At 41.4% G+C, this 17,481-nt stretch overlaps 1 protein-coding gene across 2 annotated transcripts in view; it reads right to left on the bottom strand.

Annotated features, from left to right (window-relative positions):
• KIF5B (kinesin family member 5B) overlaps positions 1-11,860 on the bottom strand; it is a 47,573-nt gene extending 35,713 nt beyond the window's left edge. The window contains exons 1-2 of one of the 2 annotated variants that reach the window (XM_034987172.1): positions 11,280-11,860; positions 2,403-2,490 (exon numbers count right to left, since the gene is read on the bottom strand). In XM_034987172.1, coding sequence (XP_034843063.1) covers positions 2,403-2,490; positions 11,280-11,405 — 214 coding nt within the window. In that variant the 5' untranslated portion in view covers positions 11,406-11,860. The remainder of the gene's footprint in view (positions 1-2,402; positions 2,491-11,279) is intronic. The other variant, XM_034987173.1, reaches the window with a different exon arrangement.
• Positions 11,861-17,481: the final 5,621 nt, after the last annotated feature.

The following is a 17,481-nucleotide window of genomic DNA, read 5'->3' as shown; positions in this document are numbered from 1 at the left end:
TAACAGACTTACCAAATATGCTGATAGCCAACATACATTCCTAATTAGATAACCATAAAAACAAAACTCAAAATATAATCAAGAGCTAAAATGAACAAGATGGAATCCATACTTTAAAAGCTTATAGTCAAATTAAAAAACTCCAATATTGAAGTGTAGAATGGGGTTTAATGTTGGCTATAGCAGATGTGAAAAAGACCTGTACACTTAAATTGCCCAGGAGCTCATGAATCAATAACTTAATTATTATTTAAAAACCTAATATAGGGTGCCTGGGTGGCTCAGTCTTAAGGCGTCTGCCTTCGGCTCAGGTCATGATCCCGGGGTCCTGGGATCGAGTCCCACATCGGGCTCCCTGCTCGGCAGGAAGCCTGCTTCTCCCTCTCCCACTCCCCCTGCTTGTGTTCCTGCTCTCGCTATCTCTGTCAAAAAAAAAAAAAAATCTTAAAAAAAAAAAACCACCTAATATAAAATCTTAGGCTGTACTGATGAAAAAGTTATGTCAGAATCAAGGAATATAATTGTGTTCTACGACAGATCCACCTGGAAAACTATTTGATGCCTACAAACAAAAGATGACACTGCCTATTCCTCTTTGTTGCAATCATTTATAGAATCAAGTTAATTCTCCAACACCTCCTATGAATATTTCAGCATCCAGTCCACCGTCTTTCACTAATACCATTCCTGTTGTGATTCTTGGTGGTTCCAATGTCCATGTAGTAGATGATGCTACTAAAATACCCTGGCCTCTCAGATCCTGGGCTTAGTTTTCTCCATAATCTTGTCCCTTACTCCTTCAGATGCCAACTAACTTCTAGACCTTTTCATTACTACCTACACTGCCTTCCTAATGTCAATTAAGTATCCACCTCCTATTATTCCTTCTAGTACCCTGATTCTAACAAACCTTCAACCCCACTAACACTATAACACACTAATCTTACCACTTCTTTTCACTGTCCCTCAAACCTATTCCCCCCCAACCTGTATTCTCCTTCCCCTCATTCACCTTAGATTCCATGGTTCACTATTATCATTATTCTCTTGATTCATCCTCAATGCTCTTGCCCTTCTCTCCCTCTTTTGTAATTGCCTGGCAAAACCCCAACTAGGTAAATTCAACTCTTCTGGCAGCTAACCTCGAGTGGGCCCTTGGCAATGCTGCCTGGCAATTGCCACATTTCCCTAATCCATTCTCTTCTACTGCCAGACAACTTCATTCCTTCTCCTAGAACCCCCTACCCCATCCTCATTCTGGGCTAACTTTGCACCCTTGATCACAGACAAAATGGAATATGAAGAGAACATCTATATTTTCTTCCATCACACCTATAAACTTAGTTCTATCCCAAAACTCTACCTTTTCTCCTCTTACTGGATGAACTGTTTGTGCTCCTACTTAACCCTAACCTGTCCACCTTTATACTGAATCCCATCCCCTCCACCCTAGTGAATGCCACAGGACAGGTTTTTGCCTCAATCTAAATACTTTTTAACAATTAGAGCTGACAAAAAGTAGAATAAATTATATCATAAAGTAATAGCTATTTAACTGTAAGATCCCTTTGACAAAAGGGATTTCTGTAGTAACTAGAAGTCCAGATAATCACTCACACACTCTCAGCTCTAGGATTCTATGGTTTTAGAAAATATAAACTTAAAAAACCTTGGTATAAATTAATAGTATTAACTGGAACGTACACACTTTTCTCACCCTTGGTAACCTCTGTAAATTCCTCAAGTGTTTTTCTGTTGAACACAAGAGGAGTCTTTGGGGAAGAAAGAACAATGAATGGAAGAATGATAGACTGCTGCCATTTTCTACTACTTTTTAGAAACCTGTCTAACCATTCTGTATTCATTTTCAAGCTGCTGTATTTCCAGAACTGCTACCGTAGAAACTCTCTTGGGAATATCTAATAGAACTGTATCTTCCAAAAACAAGTGTGTAACGCTAATATTCTTTTTTTTTTTAAAGATTTTTTTTTTTTAATTTATTTATTTGACAGAGAGAGCGAGAGAGCACAAGTAGGGAGAACAGTAGAGGGAGAGGGAGAAGCAGGCTCCCCGCCAAGCAGGGAGCCCGATGTGGGGCTCGATCCCAGGACCCTGAGATCATGACCCGAGCCGAAGGCAGACACTTAACCATCTGAGCCACCCAGGAACCCCCGCTAATATTCTTGTAATACCCTTCACTAGGTACTGTAAATAAATTAGATCATGAAATTTGAGCAATGGTTTACTAATTGTATTTGATCTTTTTATTATTTAAACAACTGTTTTCTACAATTAACTAAAATGGGGGGGCATTAAAATGAAAAAAAAAACTGGGTAAACGGGAAAGATCACAAACAATATTTTACTTATTATTGCGACAAGAGCAGGTTAAATATATTTACCTTTAACAATCTTCTTTGCACAGTCATTATATACTTGCTCTTGAGAGGTGTTTGACTGGAACACTCGGTCAAATGCGTAAGGCTTGGACTGAAAAACAGAAACAAAGGTTTCAACTACACAAATTAAAGGTGAATGGACACTTCTAAGTTCCTTTAAAGATGTCATCATATATTTAACCTTCTAAATAGGGTACCTACTATACATTACTTCATGTCACAGAATCTTGTGGAAAGGACCTTAGGGATCACCAAGTGCAAATCCACTAGAATGAACTCCACAAAACCAAAAATGTCTGTTTTAGTCTTTTATTTCCAGGGCTTACCACTACTGTAATAGGCACTCAAATGAGTGCGGAGTGGTTTTTCGTTTAATGAGTGCCTACTCTGGCAAGTACTGAGACTCTCTTTTCTTTTCTTTTTTTTTTTTTTTAAAGATTTTATTTACTTATTTAACTGGCACAGAGAGAGAGACACAGAGAAGACAGCGAACGCAAACAGGAGGAGTGGGAAAGGGAGAAGCAGGGCTCCCGCCAAGCAGGGAGCCCGATGTGGGGCTCGATTCCAGGACCCTGGGATCATGACCTGAGCCGAAGGCAGTCACCTAACCAACTGAGCCACCCAGGCACCCCACTGAGACTCTATTTTCAATAATAATATCATTTTGCAGGTAAGAAAGCTAGAATCCTGAAAGGTACAAAAGGTGTTAATGACAAAATTTAAATTTAAATTCAAATCTCTTGCCAATTCAGAGCTCCTTCCACTACTCCCATTAGACTTTTCATTTTACTGCAATAGCTTTTCAATCATTTCATTCATTTAACAAGTATTTATGGAATGCCTGATATACTAGACACACATCTTGCTAGAATGATGACCAAGACAGATATACTCTCTGCTTTAGTGGAGGTTAAGTAATAGTGGGGCAGACATCAAATAATTAAGCGACTAGAATTCTGACTCATGCAACAGAGTGTTATGAGAGCATATAAGAGAAGAAACTGAATCTGGGAAAAGGCAGAAGAATGTCAGGGAACCACTCTGGAGAAGCGATGTTTAAGAACTGAAAAAAGAGTAGCACCTAGCTCACTGCTTGTCTCTTCAATACTAGTCATGGGAGGGTGAGTGCAGGAAGTAGCCTAGGTATTGGACACATAAAGATCCTAAGGCAGAAATGAGCCTGCAGAATGCAAGAAACCAAAAGAAGTTAAGTTCGAAGTATAAGGAGCAAAGATCCAATGCAAATAACACAGTGAAAAAGGCAAATAACATCTTAGTATTATTTTTAAAAGTTCTGACCTTGTGGGTTCCCTGAAAGGATCCTGGGGACTCATTTAGAGAAGTGACATGGTCTGAAGAATGAGCCAGAGGGATGGAATTTTTGAAAAAAATTAGAGTATAGTGTCCATGCAAGTCAAGGAAAAATTATCAAGGAGGGAGTGATTGTGTCAAATATAGCTGTGAGGTCAAGGTAAAACTGAAAAATATCCAATAACAAAGGTTAGATTGGAAAGAGATTAAATAAGAATGGGAAGTAACTAAGTAGAGCAGAAATCTGGCTGTGGGTCTAAAGACTTTTTTTTTTTTTTTAAGGACAAAAGCTGAGCAAGTTTAAATGTTGGCAGGAACAGTCTAGTAATCTAAAAGAAAAACTAAGCATATACAGATGAGAGAGGAGGGCAAAGAGGTTCTAGTATTTGAAAGTATATGCTTGCTCTCTACCCTCTCTTAAAGGAAAGGAAGGAAGCTAGACCTTAAATACAAAACAATTATGACCATCCAAAAAATCCTTAACATTACAGATGACTTCCCAGGCCTTAGCTAAAAAACACCTTACTTTTTAGGAACTACACTTCACAATCTCCTTCCCCAAAGCTTGGAATAACAGTTACAATGAAAAGTACAATGAAACAGACACTCCTAAATGGCTATCCAAAGTCATTAATAATTGTTCTTCCCCTTGCCGCTTCCCACTACATAGGCTGGGAAGCTAACCACCTGATAGCCTAGTCTCCTTGCAACTAGTGGCCACATGACCCAGTTCTGGATACTACAAAGTACGTGATGGTCTGCTGAGGGGACCTGGGAAAGGGTTTTGTTTTCCTGACAAAAAGGACCATCTCAGGGCACCTGGGTGGCTCAGTTGGTTAAGCAACTGCCTTCGGCTCAGGTCATGATCCTGGAGTCCCAGGATCGAGTCCCGCATCGGGCTCCCTGCTCAGCAGGGAGTCTGCTTCTGCCTCTGACCCTCCCCCCTCTCGTGTTCTCTCATTCTCTCTCAGATAAATAAATAAAATCTTTAAAAAAAAAAAAAAAAAAAAGGACCATCTCAGCTGTAGCTGCCCTTTCTCCTTTCTGGAATGATGGAGTTGTAGCATCCATCTTACAAACATGAAGAGAAGTCAATAGCTTAAGGATGACAACCGATAACAGAGTCAGTAAGTAGTAGCAGTAGGGGCCTATCTCCAGACTTTTAACATGTGAGAATAATAACCTCTTATTTATTTAAATCACTATTTGTTGTTTGTTTGCCTTCTGCAGCTGAAAGCATTTAAAAAAAAAAGATTTTATTCATTCACTTGAGAGAGAGAGAGATAGCAACAGAGAGCACAAGCGGGGAGGGAGTGGGAGAAGCAGACTCCCGCTCAGCAGGGAGCCCAATGCAGGGCTCGATCCCAGGACCCCAGGACCCCAGGACCACGACCTGAGCCAAAGGCAGACATTTAACCAACTGAGCCACCCAGGCGCCCCAGCTGAAAGCATTCTTAAAGGATATATACTATGATGACTTCACTTTGGCATCAATTAAAAGTAGGCATCTCAAAGTCTGATCATTCTTTGCCTATGAGACAAACATAAAAGTGTCCTTTTGCTAAGATTCTACAAAGACATTAACCGTCAATTTTACAGGTGCAACTAAATAAGAGACAATCTGTTCTTCTATTGATTATACAAGATGTATTTGTGATAAACAATTTTTGAAAACATAAGCACAATCAAAACAACAATCTCTGGCCAGAGATAAACCACGCTAATTTTTTCTATGTGAAGAGAAAATAAATTGTCCTCTTCATGTATCCAGCAAACATTTATTTAGCACCTATCAGACATTGTAAACGAGTAAAGGAATTTTAGAAATGTTATTTAATTAGTACAGACTGTATGGTTCAAAGAACAGAGAATAAGGCTGGGTAGAATCTTGAATACAGGGCTCCTGGGTGGCTCAGCGGGTTAAGCATCTGCCTTTGGCTCAGGTCAGGATCCCAGGGTCCTAGGGTGGAGTCCCACATCTGGCTCCTTGCTCAGCGGGGAGCCTGCTTCTCCCTCAGCCTGCCACCTGCCCCCTGCTTGTGCACGTTCTCTCTCTGACAAATAAATAAATAAAATCTTAAAAAAAAAAAATAATGGGTAATAGTAAAACCTGCCTATATACAGATGTTCACTATGGCATTCCTTATGGCAAATATGCAAACTAAAAAATAACTAAGCTGGGATTAAGTGATATTTTTAGATGTTATATCATGGTTAAATCAAAAATTAACAAGTGCTAAGCATTAAGTTGACAAAAATCTTATTTTAATTCCAAAACTAAACTATAATTTCGTTATGTAAGGTAAATGTTTTGATTAGAGATCTAGCCATGAAGTTACTAACTGATGATAGCTTCCTGGAATGAAAAACAAGACTCATGAAACATAAAAATTACTTTTAATGGTCTACAATTAAGGGACATCTCTTTTTTTTTTAAGATTTTATTTATTTGACAGAGAGAGACAAAACGAGAGAGGGAACACAAGCAGGGGGAGTGGAAGAGGGAGAAGCAGGCTTCCCGCCAAGCCGGGAGCCCGATGTGGGGGCTCAATCCCAGGACCCTGGGACCATGACCTGAGCCGAAGGCAGACGCTTAACGACTGAGCCACCCAGGCGCCCCGGGACATCTCTTAACTAAAAACTTTTCAAATAAATTAAACAAAGGAAAACTCATGATCTGGATGTCCGTATCTTAAAAACCTGGTCCTTGACCTTGAAATGTACATTATGTAGTCTTATTTCTATGAACCTTCAAAGATACTCCAAGTCATAAAATGCATTCACATCTGACTTAGGCTTCAAAGGGACAAAACCAAATAGGAATAAGCTTATCTGAACTGCAACCATAACTTAAGATTTTTTTCTTTTTAAGATTTTTTTTTTTAAAGAAATTTTTATTCATTTCACAGAGAGAGACACAGCAAGAGAGGGAACACAAGCAGGGGGAGTGGGAGAGGGAGAAGCAGGCTTCCCGCCAAGCAGGTAGCCCCAGGACCCTGGGACCATGACCTGAGCCAAAGGCTGATGCTTAACGACTGAGCCACTCAGGCGCCCCTAAGATTTTATTTTTAAGTAGTCTACACCCAATGTAGGGTTTGAACTCACAACCCTGAGGTTAAGAGTCGCAGGATCCACTGACTGAGCCAGCCAGGCACCCCATACCTTAGATTTCTTAAGTGAAGTGGTTCCTGTTTATATCTGCAGAGACAGGTTGAACACCAAATCTGGTTAGAAACGTCACCCTCCTAGCAGGAATATACCTTTCTCTGGAATTCTGAATAGTGATCCTCAGATCATAGGGGATTGTATCTTATCAGACTTTGCTTAGTTTGACAATGATTGTTAGCTAACATTCCACAATTGTACAGGTATGTGATGAGGGCTTCTTTCTCTTTTAAGATTTATTTGAGAAAGAGAGCGCACGAGCGCACACGTGCACATGTGCAAGTGCTCATGCACCCGGGGAGCGGGGCGGGGGGGAGAGAATCTTCAAGCCATCATTCTCTTTACAACAAAACAAAACACAACGAAACCCACCCCACAGGAGCCTCTTGCATGAATCACATGTCAGCAGGCAGGTAAGACCTTCATCATGGATGGGCCCTGATCCTCAGGGGCTGTTTGGGAACCACTGGGCACGGAATCTCCTGCTTCGGGGGGGGGGGGGGGGGCGCAGGTTCTAGGCTAGAAAAAGAAGAAGTGAAATGTCCTTGGAATGACAAGAAGTGAGCGTGGAGCCTGCGGCAGGGCTCAATCTCAGGACCCAGGCGATCATGACCTGAGCTGAAAACAAGAGCCACCTAGGCGCCCCCTGGCTTCTTCTCTTTTAATTTTCACTTTTTTTTTTTTAAAGATTTTATTTATTTATTTGACAGAGAGAGAGAGACAGTGAGAGAGGGAACACAAGCAGGGGGAGTGGGAAAGAGAGAACCAGGCTTCTCAAGATGCAGGGCTCAATCCCAGGACCCTGGGATCATGACCTGAGCCGAAGGCAGACGCCTAACAACTAAGCCATCCAAGCGCCCCTTAATTTTCACTCTTAAGGTAATCAGGATCAAATACCATATCATCATTCATTTGAAAAGAGAAATCATGTTGAGCTATAGACAAGAACTGGACAAGATGATCTAATTAGGTTTTACTTTCCTTTAATTTCAATGAACTACAACAGCCTGGTTTTGGTTCTGGTAGTCTCTACAGTATACCATATAAGGAACCATGATTAGTCAAGATACTTAATACTAATATGCACGTTCCACTTTTACAATGCATAAAAGAATAATTTTTTCTATTGGTTTTTTTTTTTTCTGGCGTTTTCAGCAGGCTTATTTCAACTACATAAGGTGTTACCCTGGACCTCCTCTTTTGTGGATGACAAGTTCTCTTATTTAAAGCAAATCCTATTTTTATCAAGTAAAGGTTTTCCTTAAATAATCCATTTATTTCATTTGTGTGATATGTGATATTTATACCTCTTCAACAAGCACTTAATTACCCAAAAAATCTGTATAAAAGGCTGTAAAACACAGAGAAACACTACAGGATTACAAGATTTGCCTGCCACAGGATCATATTATATGAAAATCAATGATATAACAGGAAAAAAAATTTGGACAAAAGTCATCTTAGAGGAAAATGAGAATCCTTAAAAATTATTTTCTACAGGAGCACAGATTATACCTATAATTCAGTAAACTAAAATACCTATTCTTTTACATTTTGATTTAACCAGAAGATTGTGTACAAAATGTTTTAAAATCATGTTCAAAATAATTTAGTTTTAAATGCCGCATTGCAGGGCGCCTCGGTGGCTCAGTTGGTTAAGCGACTGCCTTTGGCTCAGGTCATGATCCTGGAGTCCCGGGATCGAGTCCCACATCGGGCTCCCTGCTCGGCAGGGGGTGTGCTTCTCCCTCTGACCCTCCCCCCTCTCATGCTCTCTCTATCTCATTCTCTCTCTCAAATAAATAAATAAAATCTTTTAAAAAAATAAAAAATAAATGCCGCATTGCAGCAATTCCTTCTTAAAACTGTTCATTTTGAGTCAGGATCCAGTAAAATGAACAAAACAAACCTAGAGATTTTTTAATTTTAAAATCTGACTCTCCCAGCTATCCCTTTTAAATTTTCAACAGCGTTTTAAAAAATAAATTCATTAAAAAAAATTGAAACCCCAGATTAACTAATGACTTAGTATATGCAAAGATTAGTTCTTGAAAATAAACATGTTACCTTACATTTCTTAAGGCTATGTTGACTCTGTTGTATTTCTGCTTAAACTTAAAAAAAAAAAAAAAAAAGACTAAAAAAATGCTTACGAGTTTACCTAAAGGCCAACTGTTTATTACTGATTCACAACTCAATCATCTATCCATTATTTCTATTAGCATTTAAATTTATTTACATTGTTAAGGAAACTTAAATAAGAACTTATAAGAACTTTATCCAAAGGAAACAACCAAGAATACAAGTGTGCTTACTGTGGTAATTGTTTTCTTTTAACTCTTTCCTCATATGTCATATTTGGGCAGAAAGTTGCCTTCTCAATGTATTTTGTGAATCCTAAATCCTATCACTGCAACAAATGAATCCTGGTAATACTTAAAGATTTGTTTAAACACACACACAAATCTGCAAAAATAAGACATTTTTAATACAAGTCTAAAAGTAAAATAGTTTTGACGTGTCAATCACTGCTGCAGCTGAATAATTACAAAAACTCTATGAAAAACTAGTAGCCAGAATGCCAACTAACCTAGGCCCTGCAAGCTTCCTCTGATTCCATGTCAGAGATATCCTAAAGGAAAAGGATGACTACTTCTGTGCTTAACTTCTTAGTGTTACCATGATGTCATTTCATAGTTTTTCTCATGAACTTGTTAACAAAAAAACAGCCAGTCTTCACACAGTAGTAGCTGGCAGTTGTTTGTAAGCTAACGACGTTCGCCACAAGCCTACAGAGCAACAAAGAGCTATGACATTCACTTTCTAAAGATGAACTTTGCAAACTTTCACATAAAAACTCTTAAAGAACTTCAGTCCTGTCTTACATATCAATGCTCTTAATCATCAATGTCCCATCTCCTGTGACCCCCTTTGTCTTTTTTCCAAACTGTGCAAACAATATGCTATATGGAATGCCATTAGAGAAAAAATTAACATTTAGATTTTGTACCATGATAGCAACGTAGAAAAAAATTCTGCCACAATGGCGTTACCAAGAAAAGATAAATTTAATTTTCTTAGTCACAATTCATTGTTCTGTAGGCAGTGTCTTACCCTCCATTTTAATCTTCCTGAACTGGGAATGCAAAATATTTTCAGAGACCTTTCAATACCAGATCAGACCTCAAAAAAAAAAAAAAAAAAAAAAGTAAAAAATAAAAAATCAACCTTACTTTCTGGTTTCCCTGACAATGATCAACCACCTCTGGTTATGTTTTATAACACAAAGGACACTATTTCTCCATCCTCGAGATTACAAAAATCAACTTTTCTCCAAGGTAGAAGTAGGGATCTAATATTAACAAAAAATCCAGTTTACTGATCAAATTTTATTTTTTTATTTTTTAGAGCTTGCGTTTATAATACCTTGATACACAAAAAGTTAACACTCTTTGTTACACGGTTACCCCATAAAACCCACTAAGAGATAGGCGCCTGGGTGGCTCAGATGGTTAAGTGTCTGCCTTCGGCTCAGGTCATGATCCCAGGGTCCTGAAATCGAGTCCCGCATCGGGCTCCCTGCTCCTTGGGAGCCTGCTTCTCCCTCTGTCTCTCATGAATAAATAAATAAAATCTTTAAAAAAAAAAAAACAAAACCCAATAAGAGATAATAGGTCTTTCTGGGCACCTACTTGACCCAATCTGAGTTGGCTAGATCTGCTAGAAAACTGAAGAAAATTGATCACTCCGATTTCAAAAGAAAACTCAGTCTCTTTACAGCCCTTGATTCGCCATTTGTAATAGTTAACATGAACGTTCATTCATCACTCAAAGGACGGGTGGGTGAACATATGAGATACAGATAAATTTGTAGTTGTTCGATCATTTTTCCTCCTCGCGAGAGAGGAATATGGTTCAACACGTAGCTGTATCTTCTGTTTCTATACAACTAAGTATGTTTACTACTTAAGGTACAGTAGGGCTGGTCTTAAACCTCAAAATTCCTAGCTGAACTTTAATCTTGCACGTGTTACAAATGGTAAACTTGGGGGTAGTCCAAAACACCAACAGCAACTGCGCACACACACACACGCAGAAATATAGGCAAATATGCACTGAACTCTCCCCGGACAGTTCCTCCAGCGCCCCAGGTGGGGGAGTGTCCCAGAGACTAGGCGCCTCCCTTCTCTGCGCACTTAAGACCGGGGTGGGGGCGATCCAGGAACACCCGCGGAGTTGCGCCGTCTCCCTCCCCAGGGTTATTTGAACCGGCAAACTCTACCGGGGGGCGGGGTTGGGGACACCACTGTTCGTTCCCAATTCTGCACCCCTCCACTTCCCTGAACTCCGGGCCCAGCCAGACCCAAAGGAGCGGGATGGAGGGTGGGGGCGGGGGTCACTCACCGCAATCATAACCGTGTCTTCTCCCTGAAACTTGGCGACGTACTTATCGCCGCGGTTCACCTCCGACTCGTTGAGAGGTCTGAAGCGACACATTACTTTGATGTTGCACTCGGCCGGGTCCGCCATCTTCCTCGCTGCCGGGGCCGGAGGCCGGGAACCACTCCCCGCCGCTCCGTCTGGAAGGAAGCGGGCCCGAGCTGAGAAAAGGGGTCGCGAAGGCCGAGAGATTCAGCAGTCTGCCGCGTCGCGCTTCCCCCGGCGGCAGTGGCCGGGGAACCCGGACTCGAAGCGCCGGCGCCGGCAGCCGTCGCCCTGAGGCTCACTTCCGATCCATCATGGCAGCCATGGCGGCGGCACGGGTGGAGAGTCCGCGGCTCCTCAGCTTCTCTCTCCTCGGCCCGGGCAAACTACAGGGGCTCGAGGGGATTCTAGGCCCCGGAAAAATCGCCCCCTCCTTCCTCGGAGACAGCAGGCCGGGCACGCCGTTTGCCCGCCCCGCTGTCCGCTCGCCGGCTCGCCGGCAGCCTCCCGATTCCTCCTGAGGCCGCAGACCGGCGACTGGGCGGCGGGATGGGCGGTGCGCGAGGAGCAAGGCGCACGCGCGGCGGGTCCGGACGCCCTGACGACCAATCCGCGTCCGCGCCCGGCCGCGCCGCCGCCCTGCCGCCCCTCTTCGCCCGGGGGTCGCCGATTCAAGTTTTACCGGACGCTCGCTTGCAGAGGTATTTCTGGTTACCCCGCCGCCTGACCCGGCCGCAGAATTTCCCAGAGCGAAGGCAGACAGACGCGCTTAGCTTTCTTTTCTGCAGGGGTCAAGGGATTTGTTAAACTACCTTACGTTGTAGTTTATTTGAATACAGTACTATATTCCTAATAAGGAAGTGTTGGCTTTCTGTTTAGTCTGGCGATAAAATTGGTTCCTAGTTCACCGTATTAGAGCGCTTTGCCCGAGAAAGGAAGATTTGAATGAAGGGTGTGGCACGGCTCTCTAGTTTAAGCGGTTACTCTTTCCTGAGAGAGTGGGTTGGGGAGTCAAGAAAGAAAGGAAATTTCTCCTAAGGAATGAAGATGACTGAACAAATGTGGAAAGTAGGGTGAGCGGGAAGAAGGCCCCCAGTCAGTCGGAGGTCCCACTTCTCTGGTAATGAGTATATGGAACTCAGCCCCAGAGGAATGACTGACCTGAGTCATTCCTGGGTAAAAGGCCTGGATAAGTTTGTGGACTACATGTCTAAGGAAAACCACTCCACAGTTGAAGTGGTTTTTTAGAAAGGTGGATACCATAATGGCTCTCAACTGGAAGTCGCTCTGAGGTGCTGGGAAAGAACTGCAAAGACCATCAGGAACCCTCCCTCTGGTTTTCAGTTTTCGTTTGTAAAATGAGTGATTGCATCATAAAAACCTCCAGTGCTCTCTGTCTTCGCCCAAGACATACCTCCAGAAATTAACCCATAAGTCAACAGATACAGGTTTGTTGATCCACTGCAGTAGTTTACAACTGAGGAACTATGGGGCATCTCACCAAACAAAGGAAAAGATGGAGTTACACAGCTCTGGGGGAAGTGTGGAGTTTGGGTAAAATTTTAGTGAAGTTGTGTTTCAGTAGGCTCCAAATAAAGCAGAGCGTTGACATGAGGTCTAGACTACAAGTGGACCCAAGGTCCTGTTTCCTTGGGAACTACAAAGTTAAGGTAGATGTGGAATGTTGTCTTCAGAAACCCCTGTCCCAAAGCTCTGCACCTGGCTTGAAAGTCAATCAGGGCTGCTTCTCTGTGTCTTAGATCCTCCAAGCAGGAATAGGATGTTTTATTTTTACTGATATAATTTCAAACAGTGATTCTGATAGTCTATAACTTTAAAGAACAAAGTTTTCAGTGAACAAGAGAGTAACAGTCACTCAAAGAAGGAGGTTGTGGCGGGTGGGCCACTAGTTTTCAACCTTTGCAGCAGAATCTCATGAACACCCGGTCCTCTTCCCTCTGCTCTTTTCTCTGAGTCCATTTCTTCAACAATTGCTTGACTGTCTTATCTTCTTATCTGCAGCCCTGACCTTTTCACCTGTGTGACATTCCCATCCCTCTAGCTGCTTATAGACCACCTTGTTTAGGATGCATTACCTTAATGTCAAATTTTTAGTTTTACCAAATGAATTGTCCTCTGCTTCCTGCCAATACTCAGTTCAACTTTCCAGTTTGATTACCAACATCAGCATTCTTCTGTACTCCCAGGTTAAAACAGTTCCAGTCACCTATCACTCCACTATTTACTTCATCCTCTATACATGAAGAAGAGAAATATGGTAGTCTGTATCTAAATTTCCTCAACTTCTATTCCAGCATGCCCATGTGTCTTCATCTCAGAAGATCTGGGGAATGATTGGTCTAAAGCAGTGATTTTCAAATTCCCCATGGAGTAGGGGTTCCAAAAAGGTGACTCAGGAGATCTCATGGTATGGGGAGGGACAGGAGGGTGATGGGATGGCCAAGGAATTAAGCTCTGGAAACATCTGCTGTTCAAAGCACTTCAGTTGCAACTCTTGCCTCTTCCTCCTGCACAGCAGATATGGAAGCTCAGACTTATGAAAACGAAATCCAGAAAGGGAGGTGTCTTGCAAGAGCCTTCTGCTTTCAGATCTGACATACATACTTTTTCTGGGCAAGGAAGCATAAAGAGCCTGACCCTCCACAGGACCAGGAAGGGAAAAAATATTATGTCAAAAACAAAATAATTCTAAAAATCATCCTGTCACATTAGTGAGGAATAGTGGTATCAAACAATAGGCTTTAGGAATTATTTCATAGGGGTGCCTGGGTGGCTTAGTCAGTTAAGTGGCTATCTTCGGCTCAGGTCATGATCCCAGCTTTTTGAGGAACCTCCACACTGTTTTCCACAGTGGCTGCACCAGTTTGCATTCCCACCAACAGAGCACAAGTTTTCCTTTTTCTCCACATCCTCACCAACATTTGTTATTTCTTATATATTTGATTTTAGCCATTCTGACAGATATGTGATGGTATCTCATTGTAGTTTTGATAATGCATTTCCCTGATGAGGAGTGATGTTGAACATCTTTTCATGTGTCTTTTGGCTGTCTGTATGTCTTTGAAGAAATGTCTGTTCTTGTCTTTGGCCCATTTTTAAATTGGATTGTTTGCTTTTTGGGTGTTGAGTTGTATAAGTTCTCTAAATATTTTGGATACTAACCCTTTATCAGTTATGTCATTTGCGAATATCTTCTTCCATTCAGTAGGTTGCCGTTTAGTTTTGTTGATTGGTTCCTTCACTGTGCAGAAACTTTTTATTTGATGTAGTGCCAATAGTTTATTTTTGCTTTTAGTTCCCTTGCCTCAGGAGACATATCTAGAAAAATTTTGGTATGGCCAATCTCTCTGATTTTTATGGTTTCATATCTCACATTTAGGTCCTTAATCCATTTTGAGTTTATTTTTATGTATGGTGAAAGAAAGTATCCAGTCTAATCTTCCCAACAGCATTTGTTGAAGAGACTGTCGTTTTCCCATTGTATATTCATTCCTCCTTTGTTGAAGATTAATTGGCCATATAATTGTAGGTTTATTTTTGGGTTTTCTGTTCTATTCCATGGATCTGTGTTTATTTTTATGCCAGTACCATACTGTTTTAATTACTACTGCTTTGTAATATAACTTAAGATCTGGAGTTTGATACCTCCAGTTTTGTTTTTCTTTGTCAAGATTGCTTTGGTCAAGGTCTTTTGTGGTCCCATATAAACTTTGGGATTGTTTGTTCTAGTTCTGTAAAAAGTGCTGTTGGTATTTTGATGGGAATTGCATTAAATCTGTAGATTGCTTTGGGTAGTATAGACATTTTAACAATATTTGCTCTTCCAACCCATAAGCATGGAATGTCTTTCCATTTCTTTGCATCATGGTGAATTTCTTCTATAAAACACTGAAGAAAGAAAGTCATCCTCTTTGGTTAAGCTTATTCCTAGATATTTTATTGTTTTTGGTGCAATTGTAAATGGGATTATTTTCTTAATTTCACTTTCTGCTGCTTCATTGTTAGTATAGGAACGCAAGAGATTTCTTTTTTTTTTTTTTTTTTTTTTACTTAAGATTTTATTTTCAAGGGGCGCCTGGGTGGCTCAGTCGTTAAGCGTCTGCCTTCGGCTCAGGTTATGATCCCAGGGTCCTGGGAACGAGCCCCGCATCAGGCTCCCTGCTCAGCGGGAAGCCTGCTTCTCCCTCTTCCACTCCCCCTGCTTGTGTTCCCTCTATTGCTGTGTCTCTCTCTGTCAAATAAATAAATAAAATCTTAAAAAAAAAATACATTTTATTTTCAAGTAATCTCTATACCCAATGCGGGGCTTTAATTCACAACCCTGAGACCAAGAGTCATATGCTCTTCCAACTGAGCCAACCAGTTGCCCAGGAATGTAACAGATTTCTTCTTCTTCTTCTTTTTTTTTAAGATTTTATTTATTTGTCAGAGAAAGAGTGAAAGTACACAAGCAGGGGGAGTGGCAGGCAGAGGGAGAAGCAGGCTCCCCACTGAGCAAGGAGCCCAACATAGGACTCGATCCCAGGACGCTGGGGTCATGACCTGAGTCAAAGGCAGGCGCTTAACTGACTGAACCACTCAGGTGTCCTGCAACAGATTTTTTCTGTACACTTTGTATCCTGCGACTTTACTGAATTCAGGTATCAGTTCTAGTAGTTTTTCGGTGGAGTCTTTCAGGTTTTCTCTATATAGTATCACGTTATCTGCAAATAATGCAAATAAACCTTTACTTCTTTACCAATTTAGATGCCTTTTATTTCTTTTTGTTGTCTGATTGCTGTGGCTAGGACTTCCAGTACTATATTGAATAAAAGTGGTGAGAGGGGCGCCTGGGTGGCTCAGTTGGCTGAGCGTCCAACTCTTGATTTCAGCTCAGGTCATGATCTCAGGGTCATGAGATTGAGGCTGACGTCGGGCTCTGTCCTCATTAGAGAGTCTGCTTGAGATTATCTCCCTCTCCTTCTGCCCCTCCCCCCCCCACATGTGGGAGGGCGTGTGTGCTCTCTCTCTCTCTCAAATAAATAAATCTTAAAAAAAAAAAAGTGGTTAGAGTGGGGGGTATCCTTGTCTTATTCCTGACCTTAGGGAAAAAACTCTCAGTTTGATGTTTGAGTATGATGTTTGCTGTGGGTTTTTCATATAAGGCCTTTATTATGCTGAGGTATGTTCCCTCTAGACCTACTTTGCAGAGGGTTTTTATCATGATGGATGTTGGACTTTGTTAAATGATTTTTCTGCATCTATTGAAGTGATCATATGGTTTTTATCCTTTCTTTTATTGATGTGATATATCAAATTGATTGTTTTGAGAATATTGAACCACCTTGCATCCCAGGAATAAATCCCACTTGATCATGGTGTATGATTTTTTAATGTATTGTTGGACTCGGTTTGCTAATATTTTATTGAGGATTTTTCCATCCATATTCATGACAGATATTGGCCTATAGTTTTTTTTTTTTTAAGGGTTTTTTTTTTTTTAAGATTTTATTTATTTATTTGACAGAGAGAGAATGAGAGAGAGAGAACACATGAGAGGGGATAGGGTCAGAGGACGAAGCAGACTCCCCGCCGAGCAGGGAGCCGGATGCGGGACTCGATCTGGGGACTCCGGGATCATGACCTGAGCCGAAGGCAGTTGCTTAACCAACTGAGCCACCCAGGCGCCCCTTGGCCTATAGTTTTTATTTTGTGCTGTCTTTATCTGGTTTTGGTATCACTGTGATACTGACCTCATAGAATGAATTTGGAAGTTTTCCTTCCTCTTGTATTTTTTGGAATAGTTTGAGAAGAATAGGAATTAAGTTCCTATAAAGATGTAAAACACTGAATCTCCATTGTGGAAGGTAGCCACCAAAAGTGGTCCTCCGGTAAACCATGCATATCTGGATTCAGGCCTCTCTCCTTGAAGGCTGGCCTTTTGACTTACTTATGCCCGTATAATGTGGCAGAAGTGTGACACACAGCATGCTATCTGAGATGAGGTGAGAAGTCTTGTAACTTCCACTTAGGTCTCTTGGAACACTCTTTCAGAGATGTCTGAACCACACACAAAAAGACCAACTACCCTGAGAATGCCATGCTAGAGAGGCCGTACTTATGTAGGTACTCTAACCAATAGTCCCAGCTTATCCCAGCCTTTCAACCATCCCTACCCAGG

Source organism: Mirounga leonina, unplaced genomic scaffold (assembly GCF_011800145.1).
Source record: "Mirounga leonina isolate KUSES-001 unplaced genomic scaffold, KU_Mleo_1.0 Mir_413, whole genome shotgun sequence".
Lineage (NCBI taxonomy): Eukaryota > Metazoa > Chordata > Mammalia > Carnivora > Phocidae > Mirounga > Mirounga leonina.
Note: the sequence above shows the minus strand (reverse complement) of the source record. Positions and strands in the feature narration are given on the sequence as shown.